The 24,103-nt window shown below is 45.9% G+C and overlaps 1 protein-coding gene across 2 annotated transcripts in view; it reads left to right on the forward strand.

Annotated features, from left to right (window-relative positions):
* Nucleotides 1–21,400, forward strand: part of gfra1a (gdnf family receptor alpha 1a) — an 87,971-nt gene extending 66,571 nt beyond the window's left edge. For both annotated transcript variants that reach the window (XM_086180437.1, XM_086180438.1), the window contains 5 exons: nt 1,696–1,805; nt 3,278–3,412; nt 11,428–11,609; nt 16,512–16,559; nt 17,952–21,400. In XM_086180437.1, the coding sequence (XP_086036563.1) occupies nt 1,696–1,805; nt 3,278–3,412; nt 11,428–11,609; nt 16,512–16,559; nt 17,952–18,107 (631 nt within the window). In that variant the 3' untranslated portion in view covers nt 18,108–21,400. The remainder of the gene's footprint in view (nt 1–1,695; nt 1,806–3,277; nt 3,413–11,427; nt 11,610–16,511; nt 16,560–17,951) is intronic.
* Nucleotides 21,401–24,103: the final 2,703 nt, after the last annotated feature.

The raw sequence follows: 24,103 nt of genomic DNA on the forward strand, positions 1-24,103 counted from the left end.
GGATTAAATGGAGGCATTAGGCATCATAAATGAGCTCCATTTGTACCGAGGCCTCAGGTCCTCCCTCTCTCCCACTCTTTCCTCGCCCCTCCCTCTATCTCCTCACCCCTCCGTCTCTCCTCAGCAGCCAGCAGCGTGACGACAGTAAATTCACGCTACAGGTTCCCGTCCTTCCTTCCCTGCATATCGGCGTCGTCCTGTGGGTCAGTCAGGCTCAGGGCAGGATAACAGGTCTCGCTGCAGCTCTGCTTGGCACAGACAGATTCAAGTCGTGCATTTCCACGAGCTCCCTCGCCATGTCAGGCCGAGCAGGGCGGCTGCTGTGCGCTTCGATGGATCGTGTGTGTGCTGCTTGCAATTCCATCTACAAGATTGTAACAGTTTGGATGAACACTGACACCTTTTTAAATAACTGAGGGATGACGCTATTATGAAGCTTCACAAATATTTCTCCACAGAAGAAAAGCATTCGCTGATTTTGTTCGGCCTCAAGGCTTCGCGCATGAAAGACAAACATGCTGGTCTTCATCGAAGGTCCTAAAGAGAACTTCAGTCGTTGATAGAAGCGCATTTTCTTTAGGCAGAATATTGTTGCATTTTAGCTAAACATCATTTGATGGAGCACTGACTTGTGACAAGGAGAGCGGTGCCTCTTTGATTCCTCCTCTGAGCTCAGGTACAGCCGGAAGATCCCAGTGCTGCTTTCAGGGACTAGAATCTGAGTCCGAAGTGTCAGTACAGACATCGTGACACTTCTAATCAGCTAAAATTACATGAGCAGTTTAAATTTATATCATATTAATTGATTATTTATCAATCATCACATTTTGTTGTTCTTTCATTTGATTTTTTTTTCATTAATTGTATCAATCCCTTCGGTAGCTGTGACTCATTTTGTCTTGAAAGCCATGTCCCTCTTTGACGTCACTGCTGAGTTCTTGGAACACGACAACTAACAGTTCAGGGGAACGATTAGAATAGAACAAGGAATCCTCCATTTAGTCTTGGAGGGAAGATAACTAATAATTTAACTCCAACATACTGTGTTTATACGCCGTATCTGGGTTGACTTCATTTCTGAGAACCTGCCAAGAATGACAGGATGATGTTTCTGCCCTGCCAGACAAAAATCTCAGTTTTTCTGCTGAATAAATTATAATCACTGGTGAGATTATTGATTGAAATCGAAACAATGAGACACAAGTTGTAAAAGGGAATTGATTTTCCTTTAACATTTTGCTGAAGTCAAAGCTGACATGAATAGATTTTCATTTGTGTCAGAGAGGCAGTCTATTACACTTCAGTCTCACTTCAAATGCTGAATTCCTGGGGAATCCAAACTCCATTTCAATTTCACATGTCACTGCACCTGTGCTAAAAGTGTAAACAAGAAGGCGGTAAATGAAATGAAAGAAACTCAGTGAGGAATTTGCTTTCAGCCTCATTCATTCCAGGATGCAAAGCAGCCGCACCGCACGTCAGAGGGTCATCTTACATGGGTGAAGGACGCTAATCTAATCCAGGGAAATGACTTCCAGAGTACATTCGCTCCCAGTGTCCCTTTTGATGCACATTCCAGTCACATCGGCCATCTGAATTTTGCAGATGAAATCTATTAGGAGTCTAATCATATTTGGCTCTAAAATATTTTTTGATACGTGTGTGTGTGTGTGTGTGTGTGTGTGTGTCTCGCAGGTCACGTCTGGCAGACTTCTTCGCCAACTGCCAGCCGGAGCCTCGATCGCTGTCCGGCTGCCTGAAGGAGAACTACGCGGACTGTCTGCTGGCGTACTCAGGCCTGATCGGTGAGCTCACGCATGCTCCGGCCTCACCTAACTCCAGCACTCCAGGGGTTAAAATATTTTAGTCTCATTTTCACAGGTTGCACAATCACTCCTATCCTGTTCTTGCTTCTCAAGATAATTATTAAGAATTGCAACTCTACAGCAGACAGACATCAGACACGGGAGGAGATGCGGGATGTCAGACAACGTCGTTTGAAGGAGAAAACAAAGAAGAAAAAATTACTCCAACATTTCCCCAACACACTCCTGATCTGACTTCTCTCATCTGGGAATAATTTTCCTGATTTAATCAACACAAAACTCACCGACTTTGTCTGGCATGGATCTCTGGTTGGATCGTGGTCTTTCTAACTTAGGAGACCTGCACACAAGTTAGCACCGTTGAACATCCGCTGCCCTCGCCTCCTAAAAACAAAGGTTGCTAACAAGCGTCTAGACTGCAGAGGTCGTCGGCGAAAAACAGAAGTGTGAGGCTCAGTTGTGGTGATGTAGAAGTCATGTGACCGTGGTGTAGTTCCTTCCTAGCCTAATGTTAGCTTTCTCCCTCCAACAAATCCATCAAAACCATTTCAGCGGTGTTTGTGTGTGGAGGGGATTTTGGCACTTGTTCAAAATCCCACCTAACAATCCCTCGAGGTGGGAGCACCCGTACACCCTTCCAAACGCAGGCAAAATGTTGCCATTTTCAGTGTGGTGACGTGTCACGCAGCGAGGACAGCAGCATGAAGCGAGCGGAAGAGGCGGAGAACGCCGACTGGAGTCGTTGCTCCCTGGCAAGCAGAAAAACATGGCAGTCAACAGAACGTGACATTGAAGTTTCTGCAGTTGAGAGCCGTCTCCTTTTTGGAGGCCTGGCTTGAAACATCAAGGTGAAAGAAGTTTCACAAGTATAGTCAAGTCTGGAAGTTAGTTTGATGTTGATCAGCTAAAATGGACTGACCACAGTGGATCTGCTTGCCAATGAAATCCCAAATTGTTTGAAACCTGAATGTTCCTTTAATCTAAATCCAGTTTTAATCCCAGCCTGAGTCAACGTGAGAACGGGCCAAACTGTACCCTCACAACCCCGGCGTGTCCTCACCAGATCAGTGAGCCAAGAGTCGAGAGTTGGCCCTCGAGAAGTCGCTAATCCAGGCCACACAAACTCACATTGACCACATTCACATTCATTCTGCCTGCCGCAAAGGAGAAAAGGCCTTTTTTGGAGGCCGGCCAGCAGGAGAGAGGAGTCTATTGGGGGAGTGAGAAATCACTGACTGAAGCTTTTCACCTCCCCTCGCTGTGAGGAAGACTAATCTTCTCTCTGGCTCCTCTGCAGAAACACATCGCTTAACTCTACATGAGGATGGGGGGGGTGCTGCTGTAATTTAACAGTTAGTTTTAGACTTTTAACCCAAAGGCTTTGAATATTTCGTGCTCCTTCAGAAAACAATTTAACGACGTTCATTCTTCCTCCCATCCACCCGCTGCAGGTACGGTGATGACTCCCAACTACCTTCGCTCCCCCAAGATCAGCGTGTCTCCGTACTGCGACTGCAGCAACAGCGGCAACAATAAGGACGAGTGCGACAAGTTCACCGAGTTCTTCACCGAGAACACCTGCCTCCGTGAGTTCGCCCGCCGCAACCCTCCGCTCAGCTGCTGTCTGTTCTGTTGTCTACCTTTGTGTTGCTCAGTCTCCAGTTTTTAAACACGCAAAACACACAAGTCAGTCAGACACGGTGGTGTGATGTCACAGGATGGCAGTGCAGGCATGGCAAGGAGCTACTCTGTATTTGGCTAGAAGGGAGACGTGTATTTGTACCTGTTTCTCTCAGCCATATTTATCCCTTTGCCACGTTGGCAGTGTTTACCTTCATTGTAGAAACCTGCTGCACCACAAATGTGTGTTTGTGAGTGTGAAAGCTGTAGCCAAGAGGGTCTTTTTCATCCGGCCTTCTCACACAACTAATTAACACCTCCTTGCACCATGCTAACAGGCTTCCTTCTCTTTGTCCCTCTCACTCACAATTTCCCGTCCATTTAAAGCACGTTACCCTCCTTCCTACCTCCACCTGAGCCTGAGCTACGGAGACCAGAGCCATTTGTGCTCTGTCACAGCGAGTAGTTCTGCTCCTTCAGCCCACTTTCATCCTCTGCGACGTAGCCGAGGCGTCACGTGACCCTTCATTGATCCACGTGCTGAGGTCACTCGACGTTTATTGTCAGCAAACTCTGGAGATCTTCCTCCTTCTTTTTTCACATTTTTTTGTTGACTCCATTTCCCGTCTTTACATTACCGAGACTTGCTTTTTTTTGTTTTTTGGCCACTGTCTCCATCCGTCAGCCCCTGTGAGATTTAGTGTGGCATGAGATCGGTGAATCACTTTGTTGTAGCACCACTGATTTAATAAAGCAGCATAAACTCACTGGCGTCTAGACAGAAACGTAGTTAATGAATCTGCTTGACTATCAGTTGGTCAGTAACCTCTGAGGAAGGTCGACGCCGCCGACAGCAATGATCATTTTCATGGCGAGGAAGAAGAGTTGCCCTACACGTGCAAAGTCGGCATTTTGGGGTTTTTTTTACTGTCAAAATGTCAGTTACTGGATGAGAAATCACAACACAACGCAGCCTCGCTTCCACCAGCAGCTCTGGTGCGTCTGATCCCTTTTCCCTCCGCTTGTTGTATTTTTGACCAGTCGGGGTTAATGAGGTCATGGATAATCAGACGTGCATCTTACATGTATTTGTACTCGGCAGGATATTTTGTGCCTGTGTGAGTTTTAGGAGATCAGAGGGGTTAATGTGGGTTAAAAGGAGCTCCCTCCTTCATCTATTCTTTGCTTCGACTCGCTGTAGGAGAATACACCTCCTCTGACTTTTCATTATTCCCTTCTGTCTGTCACATTCTTCGTTTACCATCCTTTTCTTGTGGTCTTCCTTCTCGCACTTCTCACTTGGCTCTGCTCGTCCCATCCCCGCACCCCCCACCCCCTTCTGCTCTCATTAAGCTTGCTCAGCAGTAACTGGAACTGACAACTCTGAAGATCCTGACACAGATGGGCTACAGGGTCATGACTAGAGGAAGCTACAAGACAAGAAGAAAAAGAACTGACTGAGAGACAGAATATGGGAGGAACGAGAAAGAGAGAGAGAGGCCGTTGTGTTCTTACACTGATGTTTCTATGTCTGTGCTGTCACGGCCGCAGGCAATGTGTTTTTGGGTTGTTGGTCCATCCATCTTAGGCTTCTGAATGAGATTTCTCAGGAAGTCTGGGAGGGAATTCCCTCAAATTTGATCCAAACATTCACGTGAGCTCAGAGATGAAGTGATTCGAATGTGGAGGTCAGAGGAAGCCCATTTGTGGTCACAAGCAAAGGCTGTAAGGCAGAGGTGGACAGAGCTTCTGAAGCCAATGCAGAAGTCCAACCGCTGACCTTAGTCTCAACAAGGTGATGTGTGTAGATCATTCCTTTCGTATTTTCTCTAACATGCAACAGACAAAAGTCTCCCTAAGGACTGCAGATGCACTCAGAGTGAGGCATGAAACACGGTGATGCGTTCGCAGCGTCGAAGTCAGAGTCAGTTTTCTTTCCTCATAGCCGAGCGCTCGCTGGAAACAGGAGCTGTGGTCATGCAGACGTGGTCACTGAACCGTGCCTGCTCATCACATGATCACTACATGGCTTATTTCAAGTCTGCTTCACTCCAGCATCTGACTGAGAGTGAAGTAGGTAATATAGCAGGGTATGTTTTAGGGCGGGCCTGGTGTGTGATTGACAGGTCGCTAGCAAGGCTCTCAGTCACACAGACATCTGACATTAAACATGACATTTCTTACATGTAAAAGGCAGTGAATTTACTGACACGTCTTCATTTAAAGTCACTCTTCAAGCTTATACCGAAGTACAGAGCCTCCCAATGTTTTTGGTTCTAAAAATGAGTAATGTTTGAAGGAATATTTTAACATTTTAAAAACCCTTTGAGGCCTTCTGATGTAGAATTATGCATTAAAACTCTTCAGGGAGCCCCGACACAAGAATGGACAACTGCTTTAATATTCTCAATGGGACCTGCAGCCGTAATGTATTCAAAGCTTTTCCAGGGCAAGGCTTCTCCATTTCCTGAGTAAGTACTAAATATGCAAAGGTGAAACACCATCAGACCTGACGGGAGTGCCTCAGCAGGTCAGGTACATGTGAAGGGAGATAAAGTGGTCATGTCGTTATCTGTGAGAGGCAAACACATACGGCTAACACGGTACCTGCTGCAGCCTGCCCATGGTATCATGTCTGTTCAAACACTCACGCCCAACTTCCGTGATAAAGGTTCAATGACTATTTGGTTTAGAGCTTTCAAAAGGTTTTGTGTGTGTGTGTGTGTGTGTGTGTTTGGTCTCTTTCATTTCGGAGGAGAAATTGGAACTAAGTGAAACTATTTTTGAAAAGAGAACATCTTGTGCGCGATGCTGAGGTGCCATTCAGATTTGTACAGATCAGTAATGAACTCGTTGGTACTTTTATTTTGCGTACTTTAATGTCCGTGTGTGCTGCTGTTGTGAGCTTCAGCTGTTATGGAGATTTTAGCTACATGTTTTGTGTCAGAAGTGCTTCCTCAGGTCTGTTCTGTTGCCATAACAACTTTGAGTGTCATATCAGATATATTGTGTTGTTGGTTTCAGTTGTATAACAGTGTAACCACACACTGGGCTGGACAGGGAGCCGGGGTGGGGTTAAGAAGCTAGGAAAGTTGTGGAATTTATAAATTACATTTGCCAGGCTCTGAACTATTCTTGAACAATAAATAAAGCCTCAAAATTTAGAGAATCCTGGAAGTTTGCTTCACAAGTACCTGGTTATTAGGGTATATGTGGGTATATGTATGTATATGTGGCTGTGTGTAGGTATAAGTGGGTATGTGGAGGTATATGTGGGTATGTGTGGGTATATGTAGGTATATGTGGGTATGTGTGGGTATATGTGGGTATGTGTGGGTATATGTGGGTATGTGTGGGTATATGTAGGTATGTGGGTATATGTGGGTATGTGTGGGTATATGTGGGTATGTGTGGGTATATGTAGGTATGTGTGGGTATCTGTGGGTATATGTGGGTATGTGTGGGTATATGTAGGTATGTGGGTATATGTGGGTATGTGTGGGTATGTGTGGGTATATGTGGGTATGTGTGGGTATATGTGGGTATCTGTGGGTATATGTGGGTATGTGTGGGTATATGTGGGTATGTGTGGGTATATGTAGGTATGTGGGTATATGTGGGTATGTGTGGGTATATGTGGGTATGTGTGGGTATATGTAGGTCCATGTGGGTATGTGTAGGTATTTGTGGATATATGTAGGTATATGTGGGTATATGTAGGTATGTAGGTATATGTAGGTCCATGCGGGTATATGTATGTATATGTGGCTGTGTGTAGGTATAAGTGGGTATGTGTAAGTATGTAGGTATATGTGGGTATGTAGGTATATGTAGGTCCATGTGGGTATGTGAAGGTATTTGTGGGTATATGTAGGTATACGTAGGTCCATGTGGGTATGTGTAGGTATTTGTGGGTATATGTAGGTATATGTGGGTATATGTAGGTATGTAGGTATATGTAGGTCCATGTGGGTATATGTAGGTCCATGTAGGTATGTGTAGGTATTTGTGGGTATATGTAGGCATATGTGGGTATATGTAGGTATGTAGGTATATGTAGGTCCATGCGGGTATATGTAGGTCCATGTAGGTATGTGTAGGTATTTGTGGGTATATGTAGGTCCATGTGGGTATATGTAGGTATATGTGGGTATGTGTGGGTATGTGTGGGTATCTGTATGTATATGTGGCTGTGTGTAGGTATAAGTGGGTATGTGTAAGTATGTAGGTATATGTGGGTATGTGGGTATATGTAGGTCCATGTGGGTATGTGTAGGTCCATGTGGGTATATGTAGGTATGTAGGTATATGTAGATCCATGTGGGTATATGTAGGTCCATGTGGGTATATGTAGGTATGGAGGTATATGTAGGTCCATGTGGGTATATGTAGGTCCATGTGGGTATATGTAGGTATGTAGGTATATGTAGGTCCATGTGGGTATGTGTACGTATTTGTGGGTATATGTAGGTCCATGTGGGTATATGTAGGTATTTGTGGGTATATGTAGAAATGGAGGTATATGTAGGTCCATGTGGGTATGTGTAGGTATTTGTGGGTATATGTAGATCCATGTGGGTATATGTAGGTCCATGTGGGTATATGTAGGTATATGTGGGTATGTGTGGGTATATGTATGTATATGTGGCTGTGTGTAGGTATAAGTGGGTATGTGTAGGTATGTGTGGGTATATGTAGGTATGTGGGTATATGTAGGTCCATGTGGGTATGTGTAGGTATTTGTGGGTATATGTAGGTATATGTAGGTCCATGTGGGTATATGTAGGTATGTAGGTATATGTAGGTCCATGTGGGTATATGTAGGTATTTGTGGGTATATGTAGGTCCATGTGGGTATATGTAGGTATGTAGGTATATGTAGGTCCATGTGGGTATGTGTACGTATTTGTGGGTATATGTAGGTCCATGTGGGTATATGTAGGTATTTGTGGGTATATGTAGAAATGGAGGTATATGTAGGTCCATGTGGGTATATGTAGGTCCATGTAGGTATGTGTAGGTATTTGTGGGTATATGTAGATCCATGTGGGTATATGTAGGTCCATGTGGGTATATGTAGGTATATGTGGGTATGTGTGGGTATATGTATGTATATGTGGCTGTGTGTAGGTATAAGTGGGTATGTGTGGGTATATGTAGGTATGTGGGTATATGTAGGTCCATGTGGGTATGTGTAGGTATTTGTGGGTATATGTAGGTATATGTAGGTCCATGTGGGTATATGTAGGTATATGTGGGTATATGTAGGTCCATGTAGGTATGTGTAGGTATTTGTGGGTATATGTAGGTCCATGTGGGTATATGTAGGTCCATGTAGGTATGTGTAGGTATTTGTGGGTATATGTAGGTCCATGTGGGTATGTGTAGGTATGTAGGTATATGTAGGTCCATGTAGGTATGTGTAGGTATTTGTGGGTATATGTAGGTCCATGTAGGTATGTGTAGGTCCATGTAGGTATGTAGGTATATGCGGGTATATGTAGGTCCATGTAGGTATGTGTAGGTATTTGTGGGTATATGTAGGTCCATGTAGGTATATGTAGGTCCATGTAGGTATGTGTAGGTATGTGTAGGTGGATGTGGATATATGAAGGTATGTGTGGGTATGTGTAGGTATGTGTGGGTATATTTAGGTATATTTGGGTATATGTGGGTTTAGATCATGATGTCATCATCATGACTTCGAAGCACGGTGAAACTAAAATGCATCTGTAGCTTTGCATCTGGATGGATTTGTGGTTTGTAACCCTGCTCTGTGTTTGAAGTGTTTCCATTATTACTAATAGAAACCACCTTCTCCACCTTCAAAACCATGCAGCCAAAAGCAGCTCGCCTGATTTGGTCGTCAGAGTATTTTGCACATGTATGATTTCTCTTGACGTGGAGCTGATTTAGAGATGTGAGCTGCAGTTCCTGCTTGGCCGCTGCTCCTTGGGCGATTAGGCCTGAGACAAGGAGACAAAGGAGCCTCCAAATGGCCCATCAACACTTACAATGAGCTCGTCAGCGCCCCGCTGTCTCAGCACAAAGCCACCAGCAATCACACGTTCACACCGATAATGGAGCAAACATTAAATACACTCATGAACACACTGAGAAATTCCATATTTAAAATGTGATAATTATTGCAAATATGAAGGATGAAACACGTGTAGAGCTTCTTATGCTGCATTTCCCTCCTTTCAATCAAAAAAAAATCTATATTTCACAACCGAGTATCTATACAGTTACAACTCAAAAAGAGAAATAAAAGCGCTTTGAGCGCCGCTAAGGTAGAAAAGCGCTATACAAAATTGAGTCCATTTACCATTCTTTTTTTAATTCACTTTTTCGGATGAACCAGTGAAATCAAGGCTCCCGCTCAACATTAGCATGTTGGCGCCTGTGTTTTTCACCAATAAAACTACTTTCATATTCCCTGAAGTGACAGTGTTGTTTCCGAGCCGATAATGAGAGGTGTAGCGAAACCAACTGTGAGTCTGAAAAGGGCGAAGCAGAACTGTTGTAGGTGGTCGTCACATAATTAGACGCCGTTATTTAGACAGATGGCGAAATTATTCTCTGATGAAGACAGCACTCGCTGTGACACACACATGGTCATGTTTTACTGCACACCAGGTCTGAAGTGCAGAGGTCGGGGTTCGTACATTCGTAAAGTTGCATGGCCGTTTTCACGCCTGTGAGGAAAGTTTTAATGATCAAACATTCCCTGAAAAACATCTGTTCACACATGAACAATAAACCGACAAATCTATGCCAGCATGTATGAAAATAATAAGCTACGTGGTTTGATAAACATGAAGCAACAACCTGCCTTGAATTTTCAGATGGTCCTGTTGGGAAGATCAGGTGTAATTAATGTACATAAATGTGACCTGCACTTTGTTCTTTAAGGGCCTGGAAATGTTGGGCCTGTTTTCCACATCAATGACGTTTCCAGGTTTTTCTTGCCTGTCTGAACCCTGCCAGACAGGAAACCTTCAATCTGGCATTGGCTAACTTTAAAATGTGTTTATTTTCAAACGAGACGCGCATTTTGGAATTATTTGAATATAAAATGGCTTCTTTTATTTTGAAAAACATGTGTTGTAGCTGTATTATTGTTCACGTATGGAACGACTGAACACGTAAACTTCTACGTTACGAAGTCACTGAATTTTTTTCAAGAGTATGGAGGTTCAGCAGTGATTAGCAATGACAAAAGCGTGTCTTTGCACACGCATGTGTGAATGTTTCAGAGGGGTTAAAGAGCTTGTATGCAGATCATGTTTCTCTTCCTTTACCAAGATTCGCTGTTGGAGGGAAGACGAGCATCATGTCTCCGAAGTGTGTGTGTGTGTGTGTGTGTGTTGGGTTTACATCAAAGCCATAGAAGGCTATTAATAGGGCCACTAATGGACTCTAATGGTAAATTGCCACATCAGCAGTCAGGTTTTTGACTGCGTGGTGAATTTATAATGTAGCAAAGTGATAACAAAACCTAAGTACCTTCTAACTCACCTTTAATTGTGGTTTTGGCTGGTGCAGTATAAAGTTTTATTTTAACATAGGGAGTAACAAGAGTGTGATTCACGGTCGGATCCAGGCTGGTGCTAAAGCGTCCTGCATTTGTAACAAAATATTTCTTCTGTGCAAACGTGAAACTCCTCCAGCTCAGCTCATCTTAAATATAACCGGATTACAATCTGCTTGATTTAAATGTTTTTGTCCAGCTCGTATTATCCTGCTGCATCAGCTGCTGTACGAGCAGCTCAGAACCACAGCAGGCGACGCACGTGGTGCATAACTATGGGAGGCTTCAAGGTGAATTTTAGACAGAAGTTTGTGATGTTGTCTTTTCTGAACACGGAGACAAACGGAGAAATTTATTCCAACTCTTGAAACTTCCCCATGTGGGATATTCCAAAATGCTGGTTGGATAAGATGTCAGGGCCTGACGCCTCACATCTGTGTATCCAAGGTAACGCCATCCAGGCCTTTGGGAACGGTACAGATGTTGGCGTGTGGCAGCCGATGTCCCCCGTCCAGACCACCACCTCCACCACCACCCCTTACCAGAGGAACCGCGAACGCAACCCCAACACCATTGACAACCACATCAACACTGACCCTGGTATCTACCACTTCTGTGGCAGTTTACAGGTGAGACACACACACACACACACACACACACACACACACACACACACACACACACGGGGGCTGTTGGATCCAGAGGAGGACAGAAGGCTCAAACTAGCCTGAACCTGGTCCTGATACATGAATACTGCATTTGCTTGCTGCTGTTCCGTCTCGTCGCCACCTGGTGACTTAGAAAACCCATTCCACCTGATTTCACCTGGGCGATTTAAACACACGAGGAAGAGGAGGAGTTCCTGGGTGGGTGAGTCTAAATCAGTTGTTGAACCCTTGTGTACACATCCATGTGTGTACCAGGTGTCACCGCTGCGCCTGCTGCGATTGTGAGACTGTATCTCTCAGCCGGAGCTGAAACTCCTGCTCTACAGGAACATCACTTATGTGGCTGATGAAACAGAGGGATCTCCGGCAGCAATCCCCATCCCCAGTGATGGCCTCCTCCTGGGTCCGGGAGGAGGTGAGGACTATTACTGTCATTACCACTGGAGCGGTGACAGGGGCTCAGCAGGCCGTTGCACACGACACAATAATACTGCAACGCACTGCAGCATCATAAAATCACTCCCGTTGTTTATCTACACTTACAGATTCCTCCAGCTGTTTCACACTCAAATTCTCCGGAGTGATTTCTTACTCCGAGCAGCCATCTTAAATAAAAACATCTGGTTTTATATTTGTGTTGTGCATCAAGCTCCAGTTTCTGACTCCCTTTCGTTGCTGCTCAGCTCACGACTGGCAGTGCATCTCCACTGTTGTTAGTGCAGTGTTGTTCTCGGAAGGACCCTCCGCTAAGTCTGTTACATTTCCCGTTTCTTTCTACCTGTTTAACTGCTCTTACTCAGTCCATCGTCTCTATCTGGCCGATGTAGGAATTTTATACACGTCCACTCTGCATCGTCATTTGGTAATGACAGTGCTGAGCCTCATTTCTGAAGGTTACGTGACACTCAATATATTTCTAAATACTTTACAGAAGTAGCAAGCTCTGCTAGCATGCTAATATAAAGTCCATAACTGTAGCATACACTTGGAAGACATTTCCTGCGGGAACCTTCATGGTCTCCGGTGTGATCATCAAGCTCCTCCCACCTGGCTGCGTTGAAAATTTCTAGCTCTAGCGAGTGTGTGTGAGCAAAAACAAGCTACAAGTTAGCTAGCTACCAGGCGTTTGCTATCTTTGCAGCGACTGAATCTCGCTATCTAAGCTACCATTAGCCTCCAACCACGGGCTGATCAGTGGCCGTCCTCTCGTTGCGTAGGTAGATACTCCGTGTATCATACAAAATACAGACAGCAGATATTTGTATGTGGAAACAAGGAGTAAGAAGTACAGTAGGGAGATTTTTTAACATTATCAAGTATGTGTCAAGTAAAATATTGGCAGTAATAGTACAACACTGAGTTCCCATCTGTTTCTTCCATCTTGGTGTAAAATGTTCAGATTTGTGAAGTCGTTGTCATTTCCGTCACTTAACTCAGACGTGTTGCTAGGCAGGTTCTCCAGCCTCTGCTGCCTCTGTCTCAAAAACCTTGAATGGACACACAAAATAATCATGAGCTTTTTCAAAACTGTCAAGAGAGGTTTTTTTTTTGTTGGACTCGATATCGAATCTGAACCCTTCAAAATTCCTGTCAATCAATTGTAGGAGTGACAGCTGGACTTGGCCTTGCAGTTTGACTTCAGACAGCCTGAGTCTTTAACTTCCTCAGGACTGCTTCAGCAAGACGAGACTAGAATGTAACTGCACACACACACGCACACACACACACTCTGGCAAGTTTAGTTAGCACAACACATAGTGAGATCGAAGCTATTACATACTCTTTGCTGCACACTAAAGTACACACAGACACGTGCACTCACTCACTCGCGCACACACACACACACACGCTACACTAACAGTCTGTATTGATAATGAGCTCGGGTGGTGTACTGGTGCGTGTGTGCTGTTGGCACTGCCCTGATAACACGTCAAGTACAAGTTAATGAGAGAGTTGTTGTGTTAGCTTCACTGTGGTGTGTGCGTGTGTGTGCGCGTGTGTGTGTTTCTCAGTTTATTGGCACAGAAACATGCATGTATTTGTGCCTGATTTTGTGCGAGCGAAGGCATCAAGGCAGCCTCTGCTGTTGTAAAGATGCACTTGGGGGACAGGCCTGTCAAGACTCTTACTCCGTCCTCCCTCCCTCCCTCCCTCCCTCCCTCCCCCTCTCTCTCTCTCGCTCACACATACACATGAAGAATAAGAACTAATAAGCAGTGACTCAGAACCGTTGCACTCTCAGCCAATGACAGCCAGGCAACAATGACATCACTCCATTTACCTGCACTGGCTGGAAAGTAAAGAATGACAGAGTGAAACCAGCTTCTCTTCGGTAAATTCTAGACCAAATGGACCTCCAGTTCTGCAGGTGGACCTCTCAGAACTGTTCTCTGTAGAGGAGTTTAGGAACCTACCCAGCCAGCCAGCAGGCGGGGAAACCTAATCCATCTCCCACGCTATCAAGCTGGTTTTAGTTGTAATCTCACTGAGAACTTCTGCTACATGGAGGAAACGTTTTCTCTCCTGCGCTCGGACGTCCGACAGCGCTGCCTTGTTTCCTGCTCCGCTCTGGAGAGGAGGTCGACTTCCTCTTCTCTTCTCTTCATCAGCGTTCTCTGTGTAATGTGAGTTTGTAGGGGAAATTAAAACACCAAGAGCCTTTTTTTCCCTCTTCCTCCTCATGAATCAGGACCCACAGCAACAACACACACACACACGCACGCACGTTACAAGCCCCTGGGCTACTCTGCCTGCCTGTGTGACGACAGTGAGTCCACAGCGGCAGGAAGGAAGCGTCCTGGACCGATATGGAAATCTACCTCATGCTAATGTGACTTTTCTGAGCAGGCCGGTATGAGACGAACCCAAAACACGCCGACGCAGAGCAGGAATGTTTTCCCATCTGTTGACGTCCACATCTTTTTGAATTAAAAATGAGACTTTGCAGTAGTTTAATGTAAAACGATACTGGAGATTTTCATGCTCATCGTTTGCTGAGCTTGGACTGAACTGCATCAGTGCAGTATAATTTAAAGGGTCGGTTCACCCAAACATCAGTCGCTGGTTGTCCATGCAGGGGTGGCGGGGGGATTTTCTCTTTTCACCACTGAGATTTCTGCTTCCACCCTAAGAAAACCCCAAAACGACGGCCGCTGGAGGTTCAACTGAGATGCTCACAAGATTGAGGGAAAAAACTAAAGAGCCGTGAGTTTCTCCAGGGAGGGAGTTGTAGGCTAAACCTCAGCCTGATGGCTCACAAACGCTGTAGCCCCAGGGAAAACTGCTCACGGCGCCGGGATTTTTAAATGCAATTCCCATCATCTTCTTTCCATCTGGTTAAATCAGCAGAGACGTGACGGACCTGTGAGAGACGCAGTCCTGCGTAGAACTGAAGCGGTAAGAGGTGGAAGTGCCTATGAAGGTGAGCTGTGGAGCCTCTCAGGAGCTCCGGTTCCCTGAAGCTGCTCTCAGGTTTACTGATGACCACGAATCCGCCAACGACTCCAGGTTTCTCATCAGAAGCCACAACCTCCCACCAAACTCTTAATCAGAGGAGGAATCAGCAGAGCACTGAAGCGAAGTGTAACCTGTTCAGGTGCTGATTACACGTCCTGCTCTCCAAATCAGCCAATCAACTTATCGGAGGTTTGCAATCACCGAGTAATCAGCTGCGTTCTGTGTGAGGCGTTCACTCACCGAGGAGACGACACGCGTCACGTCACTCAATACGTCATTCATTTGTGCCTTCACCTGGATGCTGTGGCACGCTAATGCTCGCTGTGGCGCTGGCTAAATCACGTGGACTCATGCTTAACCACTGCAGGGGACATTTGGGCGGCGATGTGATCGTGTGAGCGGCGTTCCAGTTGGTCCTCTTGGCGAATCCAGCGTCCGGCTATCAGAAAACAGATCAAGTTAAAAAAATAATAACCTTGGAGTCGACCAATCAGAAAACGCCTCCCTGTCACATGGGTTGTTTTTAAGGAATGCTGTAATTCTGATAGTTGCTATTAATATTTGATAGCATACGAAACAACTTGAATCATGTGAGTGTGTGTGTGTGTGTGAGTGTGTGTGTGTGTGTGAGTGTGTGTGTGAGTCAGCCACTGAATGCTACATAGATGAAGCACAGCCTGGGTTTGACTGTCCCTCAGTGTTTAGCGATCCTCTCCTCCTCCTCCTCCTCTTCCTCCCAGCGTGAACAGCAGAAGCTTGAGAAGTTGAACCGGCCCTGGGGGGGTAACGTCTCCTTGTCTGCTTCTCAGCGCAGCGTGGGGGGATGCGTGGGTGGGGTGGGGGGGGCTGGTGGCGATTATGTCAACATGTTACTGATAGAATATTTACTGTGTGATCCGGTCGATCGTCAAGGCTCAGCTGAGCATCACCAACGTGGTCGTCATGGTGACGTCTAACACACATCTGAATTAATCTGAGGGCTGCATTTGTAGATCACCTTTGTTATTCATTAAAAAATATAACGACAAGGTCTTATTGATGACCTGCATGGAAATGTTTGATGTTTTATGATGATGTGAGTTATTCCTTTAATTTCAAGTTGATTCTTATCTGCGTGTTTGTGACCCGAGGCGAATGTTCCCTCCTTCAGCCTCGCCTCACGTTTTCTTTCCTGACTTTGACAAAACAGCTTTTTTGTTGTTGTTGTTGTTGTTTAATTCAAGTTTCTATCAGGAGGAATAACGGCTCTAAAGGACTAAACTCTCAGGTTGAAGAAGGTCATTTAAAGAAAAGTTTCCCTCCATGTTATTAGGTCTAAAGGGGTCAAATAAAGGTCGAGTAAAAACACACTGAACTGGAATCGTATTGATTTTCGGTTGGATTGTGATTGTTTGTGTCTGCTTCCAGGCTCAGAAACTGAAGTCCAACTCAACCGTGGATGGCGTCTTCTGCGTGGTGAGTTGATCAGTCTAACTAACGTTGAGACAAAACAGCAACCAGACTCGCTCACAAAAACGCGGCGTGTTTCCTTTGGCCGATTCTGTCGTGGGAGGGTTTTGTAAAGGTCAGCGAACCAGAAACGTCTGAAGAAACCTGCACAAAACTTGTGTTGCTCCATTTCATCCAAGAAAACGGTTTCATTGAAGATCAGACGGCACCTGGGCGACTTATCGAATCATCGGCGGCTCGAATTCGACCTGCGTTGGAAGCCTGTGACCTCCCTCTGACAGTGATTACTGCCGTCCCTCCTGCCTCCTTTGTAGAAGGCTGGACTTTGTAGTTCCTTTGAGGCTGGAACGGGATCGTTGCTTATCTAGTGGCTTTTAAAGTTCACTGTAAATGTCACTGTACAATAATAAGGCCCTCTTATGCACTAGACTGACATTTAGTACAGGCAGCGACGCTTCTGTGGGAGATGACCCAGCAGTTAGCTCGCAGCTTTATTAGCAGGACTGCTGCTGAGGCTCTAACTCACTCCCTCTCTCTCACACACACACACACACACACACACACACACAGCTTAGCTTTCTCTTATTCATAAAAACAACCTTTAGTTTTCTTTGTCGTAGCAGATTAATACATTTCCTCCTTCTTAAAGTTGGTTACTGAATTAAACGGCGCGTCACATCCTGGAGCTTCACGCTCCGGTGGAACGGCCACATTGCGTCCCGGCGGCTATCAGATGCAAACACTTCACTGCGGCTTACGCTGCAATCTCCGATATGTGACGCATAAATGAATAATAATCTAATCTAATCTGGAGGAGACAGTGGTCGCGTCCGTCTGGTGACATCGCTGGTCAGTTATCAAGTGGCTGACGGGTGCAGCGTTCCTCCAGACAGCTGGAAGTTTGAAGGACTTGATCACATTCAGCAGCAGGTTACAGCCCAGACCCAGACCCCGACCCCTGAGCTGGATCAGCTGCCACCACCTCTCACTAAGCCACGCCCCACTCTTATTATCTGCACCTTTTTCAATTCTAAAGCAACTTTCACTCACTTTGCTGTTAAAACTGGAGGTTGACGTGACTTTAACAGTGCGATTTAATTCATTCGAGCGGGCTAACGGTGGGACATCTGAATGTTTCAGGCATGTGTGTGTATGTGTGTGTTCTAGAACCAGTTCAGAACCATCGGACCAGTCCAGCACAGCATTACTGGGAGCATCTATGTAGACAGATCCACTGGCTCTGCATGTCGCGCCCTGTTGTCGTGTAGCAGAAAACCTTTTGTGTTTTGGGTTCAAATCCGTTCCGGGAATCTCCTTTGATAGGAGCTTCTTAGGTTGAGTGGTGTGGGGCGCCGATCACCTCGTTCCGTTCTTGACGTGCCCCCTTTTCTCTGTCAGGACCCTCAGATCGACGGTCCCAGCACATCCAACTCCATCCTGAGAAACTCAGCCGTCCCCAGACAGCCCGCCAGTCTGATCTCTCTGCTGCCCCCGCTGCTGTGGTTGTGGTACTGCACCCTGCCGGCACCACCCTCCTCGCCGGGAATCTTGTAGCCTCGCCGCTTCGCAGCAACAGACTCCAACGGACTGACAAACACATTTATATAAAAGAAAAAGCAAAACAAGAAGTGATATCCTTTCTTCTCAGTAACTCCTTGTCGTATTTTTATTTCCCTCCGGATTCTTTTGATTCCTACTTGGACTTTTTTTTTTATTGACTTTTTGGGAAACTTTGTTTTATGATTATTTGGTTTCTTGTTCATGCAGCTGTGATAAAAGGTGATCGACTCTACGCGTTAATTCAGTTGGGCTGTGTTTTCCCTTTCGGGTTGGTTGAGAAAAACGTCGCTCAGAAATGAGAAAATACCTGACGACGCACACGCAGCCCTGGAACACGGCGTCCGAAACCCCGTCTGTCTGTGTGTGGAGGCTACAGGTGGGCTCTTTGGCTTAAGTCACAGTCCGTTCAGTAATGGCTACATTTGATCCTCGGCAGCCTGCTCGTGTGATCCGGTTTCCTCCGTCTTTGCTTGAATCATGATGGGATCTAGTAGGTCACATTTCCTCAGTTGACTGACACCTGGGGATCTATTAACCTGACGAAATGTCACCTGAGAGCCTTTATGTTTCTGACTCACATCAATACCTTCAACTGTAGCTCATTCTGAACACACGCCGCTGCGCCGCCACCGGCAAAAGCACACAAGCAAAGACCCACAAACACGAACTGCACATTTTCACACATTCAGATGAGCAGACACACCGAGAGCCGCGCGCTCCCGGTCCACACCTGGATTAGCCGGCAGAGTGACACGACGCTACTGTGGATGGACCAGTCCACCCATTAGTGATTGTACATACTTGTAACTGGTTCCGTGTTTTTTTTAATATGGAAGACAACAGAGAAGCTGCTGTAGTTTCACCGGAATGACTTTAGCTTTTTTTGTTAGTTTCGATGTACGTTGCTGCACTGCGTCCACCAACACGGGAGCTGAGGAGTAAAATAGGCTAATTGTTGTCGAGTATATTACCGTAACTCCATCGCGCCAAATCATTCTCTACTGTCGGTTCAGTGTTACAACTTATTGCCTCAACTGTAAAAGTGTCAAATATGTTTGGAGGGGAGGTGATTTGCCTCTGAGAGCTTCAACCCTGAGTCGCCGCTGCTGCGCCGGTCAAGTTTTACATTCTAGCACAGAACTTCGCTCTGCCTGAAACAAGTAGAACCTTGATGGGAAAACGGACTTTCAGGCGCAAGTTCTGCGCCGCTGCTGACATCAGGTTCATCGTGACAGAGTGGCTGAGTCTGTGAGAGGTCCGGGTGCTCGCCGCAACGCTTCCGTTCATTCAACGATCAAACCCCCCCCCCCAAACTCTTCATTTTCTGACCTAAATGACTAAAATAAAAGAAAAGTGGCCACCTGTTACAAAGGAGAGGTTAAGCTTTGCTTAGAAAAAGTCTTTAATGATGGATCCAAATAAAACGTCGTGGCCAGGCCTCCTCCTGGCTACCGTGAGCAGGTCAGTTAGCTGCAACCACTGAAGGACCGAGGGAGGACACGTTAGCACCGGGATCAGCGCAGCTCCAGCTCCGTCCTCTGGGACGTGCTGGGGAATATTAATCTTGACGGACCTGCTCAACCTAGCAACAGTTGCTAAGCTGCTTAGAAAGCAGGGGCCCTCCTCTGACTCCCGCTAACCTGGGTCATGTACTGTACTCACATGGTTGAGCATTTTCCCGCGTCTGCAGCGACGGATGGCAGGAAAACAAAGACATCCGCCGCATCCCCACGATGGTCAAAGGTTGTTTTTTTAAAGTACATCCGCGAAAAGCTATTATTTTGGTGGGCTTCGCTCCTACATCCCTCCGGCATGCTCAGCAAAATGTTTTTAACCATTTGGACAGTGGGCGGAGCTTTGACGACACGCTGCTTGGGCTGGTGTAGCGTCTGGATAATGTATAGTAGAACTTCAATGTTATTTACCGAGCATCAACATGGTATATGCACTGTATGTACTTGGCTGAAACTGTAAATTGGACAAATAAATGTCTGATGATATTCTATTCAGAGCATTGTGAGCTATTTTGACATTCAGATACAACATAGAGAACATTGAATATGGCAGAATCTTGTTTTTTATAACGACGTATGTGTATATTTCTCCCAGTATGTACATGATTATGGAATATTACTGCATCAGAGAAAGAGGATGTCAATGTTACTCTCCTACTGTAGTTCAATAAGACTGTCACTCCTGAGCATATTGTTTTGTACCACCATTTATGATGTTGCTTAACTACGGATGGTTTTTGGGGAAGAACTGAACTTATTTTTCTATCTTTTCTTTGTTGAAGTGGAGGAAGGTCAGAGGTCGCCAGGATCTGAAGCTTTTCTAGGACTGTTTGGTGATGTCAGCAGAACTCTGTCACCTCTGGAGTAGTGACGGTGACGATAACGGGTGTGGGCTTGTGGAACTGCTCGGTCAGTCGCCCCGATGGCACGTTTGTAGAGGAATGTTTGATGGGGGGGATTCTGTCTGCAGATTCGGAGGAACGTTGAGAGGAACGTCCACTGATTCCATATCTCAGACTTGTGGCTCACGTCCTGTTTTCGGTTTCGCTCCCAGTGTCGTATCTCCATGGAACCTTTAAGCTGTTCAAGACAGGAGAGTGGAAGTGGCGGTTTCGTCGCCTCCCCCTCCAGGACACATCCATCCTCGTGGCTCCACATCTGTGCAGCGTTTTTAAACGCTGAGAATGCGGATTTTTGACCATCGCCAACGCCGTTTCAGTTTGAAAACTGCGGAGACGATTTGGTGAAAACGATGATGGTTCAGCATCTTGATGAGGTCATAACCTGAATCCAGAATCCAGGGTGAAGGATGCGCTCATCAAAAACACGCCAAACTATTCGCCTGTTATGATTCTATCCCTCTTGTGCGTCTGTCACTTTCCCACCATCAGTCGATGTTTCCGCCATCTTGTTCTACTTTTAGTCAGAGCTCCATCTCGTCGTCGGTACCAGCAAAGAAAAATCTGCTCGCACTTTTACTGATGTGGACGACCCGCCACCCGCTGACGCGGCACAGGGCCGGGCAACACTCACGTGACGTGCGTTTCAGGCGTGAGGCGGTTCTCAGGCGGCGCCTCAGTGTGGATGTGTCCTCCGTCATCGTTCCTACTGGTGGAAAAAGATGGTGAATATTTGTTTGCTGTCCATCTCCGTCCATCTGTGGTTTAAAGTACCTGGAGATGCAGGCTCCCTCAGCTACGCTGCATCGTTCGACTTCTTAGCTTGTGAAAATGTAAAATCTATTGTACAAAGTTATAATTAAAAACTGTTAAATCACCCAGACCATGTCTACGAGGCGTTCTTTCACCGGAGGAGGCCGGCAGGGAGGCGGAGCCATGACAGGAAGTTTAAGGTTATCAGAGCTGATGCTGAGTTTTAGGTTAGTGAGGAGGAGGATGAGGAGTGGCTAGCAGAGGCGAAGAGGATGAAGGAGGAGGAGTCACTTCTGCCTTGGGTGGGGCGTCACCTGCAGCAGATCCACCGGGGGGGGGGGGGGGGGGGGGGTGTCACCAGACAGCACCAGCATGTACGAACACAGAAGCTTCAACAGCTGCAGATTAATAATCCAGCTCCCTGTTTTAGTTCAGTAGATTTAAGATCATAAATCAATTATTATAACATTTTGCTGTTAATCTTCAGTTGTATTTTCAGAGTTGTGGAGGGAAAAGATCTTCCCGACCAGAAGAGATCTCCCGGTTCTGAGAACGTTCTGTCTGTTAGAACGTTCTGGTGTTGCTTTCTGTAGATTCTAGAAAAACCTTGGCAGAGCAACAGAGGAGGGATGAAATGTTCAGCGCGTCACTTCCAGCTGCCAGCAGCACGAATGGCAGTGATTCAGCATCCTAGCAACATTCCTCTCATGTTTAGCACTGGAACTTTTCCCTGCATCATTGGAACTGATGCTAACGCTAACGCTAACTACTGTTCTGAGCCCAGGCGTCTGATTCAGTAGGTACCAACAGGACGACATGAGAAAATGCCAGATCAAACCATTTCAACATTGTGACAACATTTGGAGGAACAAACAAAGGTGAAGGAGATCTGCCATCTTCTCGTCATGTCTGACTTCTACTTACTGTTCTACATTATGAAAAAAAACATGAAGAGGAAAAAGGTGACGGGAGGGCGGTGCGGCGAGCGTTTGTCCTAATCATCATCATCAAATGCCAGAAAATGAGTTTGGCATTTGAATATCAATCCTCACTGCGCATCACAATAACGGTTCTTAAAGTAGAAGTGCAGACGGGCAGCGGTTTGAGCGCCGCTGGAAATGCCAGCGAGCTTTTCACCGGCGCTCGCTCCTCTCGGACAAATCATTCTTTAGGCTTCAATTGAACCGCCAACAAGAACCGGACCTGGTCCTCACAGTTCATATGTGGAACAACCAGGAAGAGCAACAGGATACTGATTCTGGTCACATGACCAGGAGGTGTGAAACGGCCCTGGAAAGTCTGACACCGAAACAGAAACCTCTCTGCAAGCTTAATAAAACGTCTGAGCTTTAATGAAGAAAATATTCAGACTGCAACACGGCGACATTCATCTCAGCGTGTTACTGCGGTGTGTTCTTCTCGCCACGCGCCGCCCCATGCAGCCGTGCGGCGGCTCGTCGAGGCAGCAGGGCAGAGGAGGTTCTGCACTGTTTAATTATCTTCCAGCAGATCGAGGAGCGACGTTTGTCAGAATGTTTAATGGAACCATCAGTTTACTGGAGGCAGCACCTGATTAAAGAAGGTTTGTGTCCCCCAGCAGAGATGGAGCCCCCCCCTCCCCTCAAATAAAGATTAAAAATCAAAATGAACAGAGTGAGCACTTCCTCCGTTGGACGCGTGGAACGCAGTTTCTGAGCCGTAGCCCATTAAGAGCAGTTAAGGTCTATTTTCTGGCTGCAGGCGGCGTCAGTGAATGAGACTGTTGAGGAGGCGTGAGGAAGAGAGGAAGAGGAGAAGAGGAAGAAGAAGAAGGAAGTTGGTTTTGTTCCTCCAGTTTAAAGGAAACCCTTCAGTGTTTGAATCTCTGAGCTGTTGGTCAAAATAATAAATAAAACTCTGATGTGTAGTTGACCTTTGACCTGTGTGACAGGAATTAAAGGAACAATCCTGTGACGGTCATAAGACCCCCCCCCCCCCCCCCGGCTGCAGCTCACGTTCGTAACAAGCCTCCTGATGATACATATTTTTATGACGGATCAATAGTGGATCATTAATGAATCTCCGATCAGATGAGGCCATAAAACATCCCATAAACACGCCAGGAATCGTGACACCAGCAGGAACTGATGTCTCTTCATGCGTCTCGGGGGAAACCGCAGGCGACGCACACAAGTCACCCGAGGCCGATTGGAGTCACTGTGACGAAGAGACGATGAATACGAACCAACACACGTTTCTGTAGTACTCCTGTTGCCTTCCTCACGCTGTAATTAGACTGAATATTTACGGCAGTAACCACAGAACTTGTCTCCTTCAGCCATTGCAGTAAAAGCCACGATAATGAAGCATCGCACAAACATCAGCAGCAGCACAAAGACAAGAACATTAGCATTTAAATTAGCCCAGGACACAATTTCTGTCCACAAACACATAAATAAAGACGTAAAGTCAAGGAACAACAATCTGGCTTTGGAAACGGCCACTTTCTATGATAAAACCTGACCGCTCAGCACGGCATCTGTTCACTATTCTAATTAACTCATTAACTGACAATCAGACCAAAAATCAGGGAGGGACTTGTGCTCCTGCGAAATATGAAACAATACACGACAGGAAAAAATGACAACTTCTGCAGCAATAACTCATTGAAGCAAGAGTAGAACCTGGAAAATTGTGTTATTTCTCATGCAAACTTTTTTGTAAAACAATGAAAGCAAAAATATATTTCTACATTTGAACTGTTTTTCTTGACTTCCTATAAAAATGAGTCGTCCAGTTAGCAGTCGAGTCCGCATCTCCACCAGCTCTTACTGCTCGTTACTCA

The sequence above is a fragment of the Aulostomus chinensis genome, chromosome 16 (assembly GCF_037954235.1).
Source record: "Aulostomus chinensis isolate RoL2024-O1b breed Wild chromosome 16, RoL_Achi_v1.0, whole genome shotgun sequence".
In the NCBI taxonomy this organism is placed as follows: Eukaryota; Metazoa; Chordata; class Actinopteri; order Syngnathiformes; family Aulostomidae; genus Aulostomus; species Aulostomus chinensis.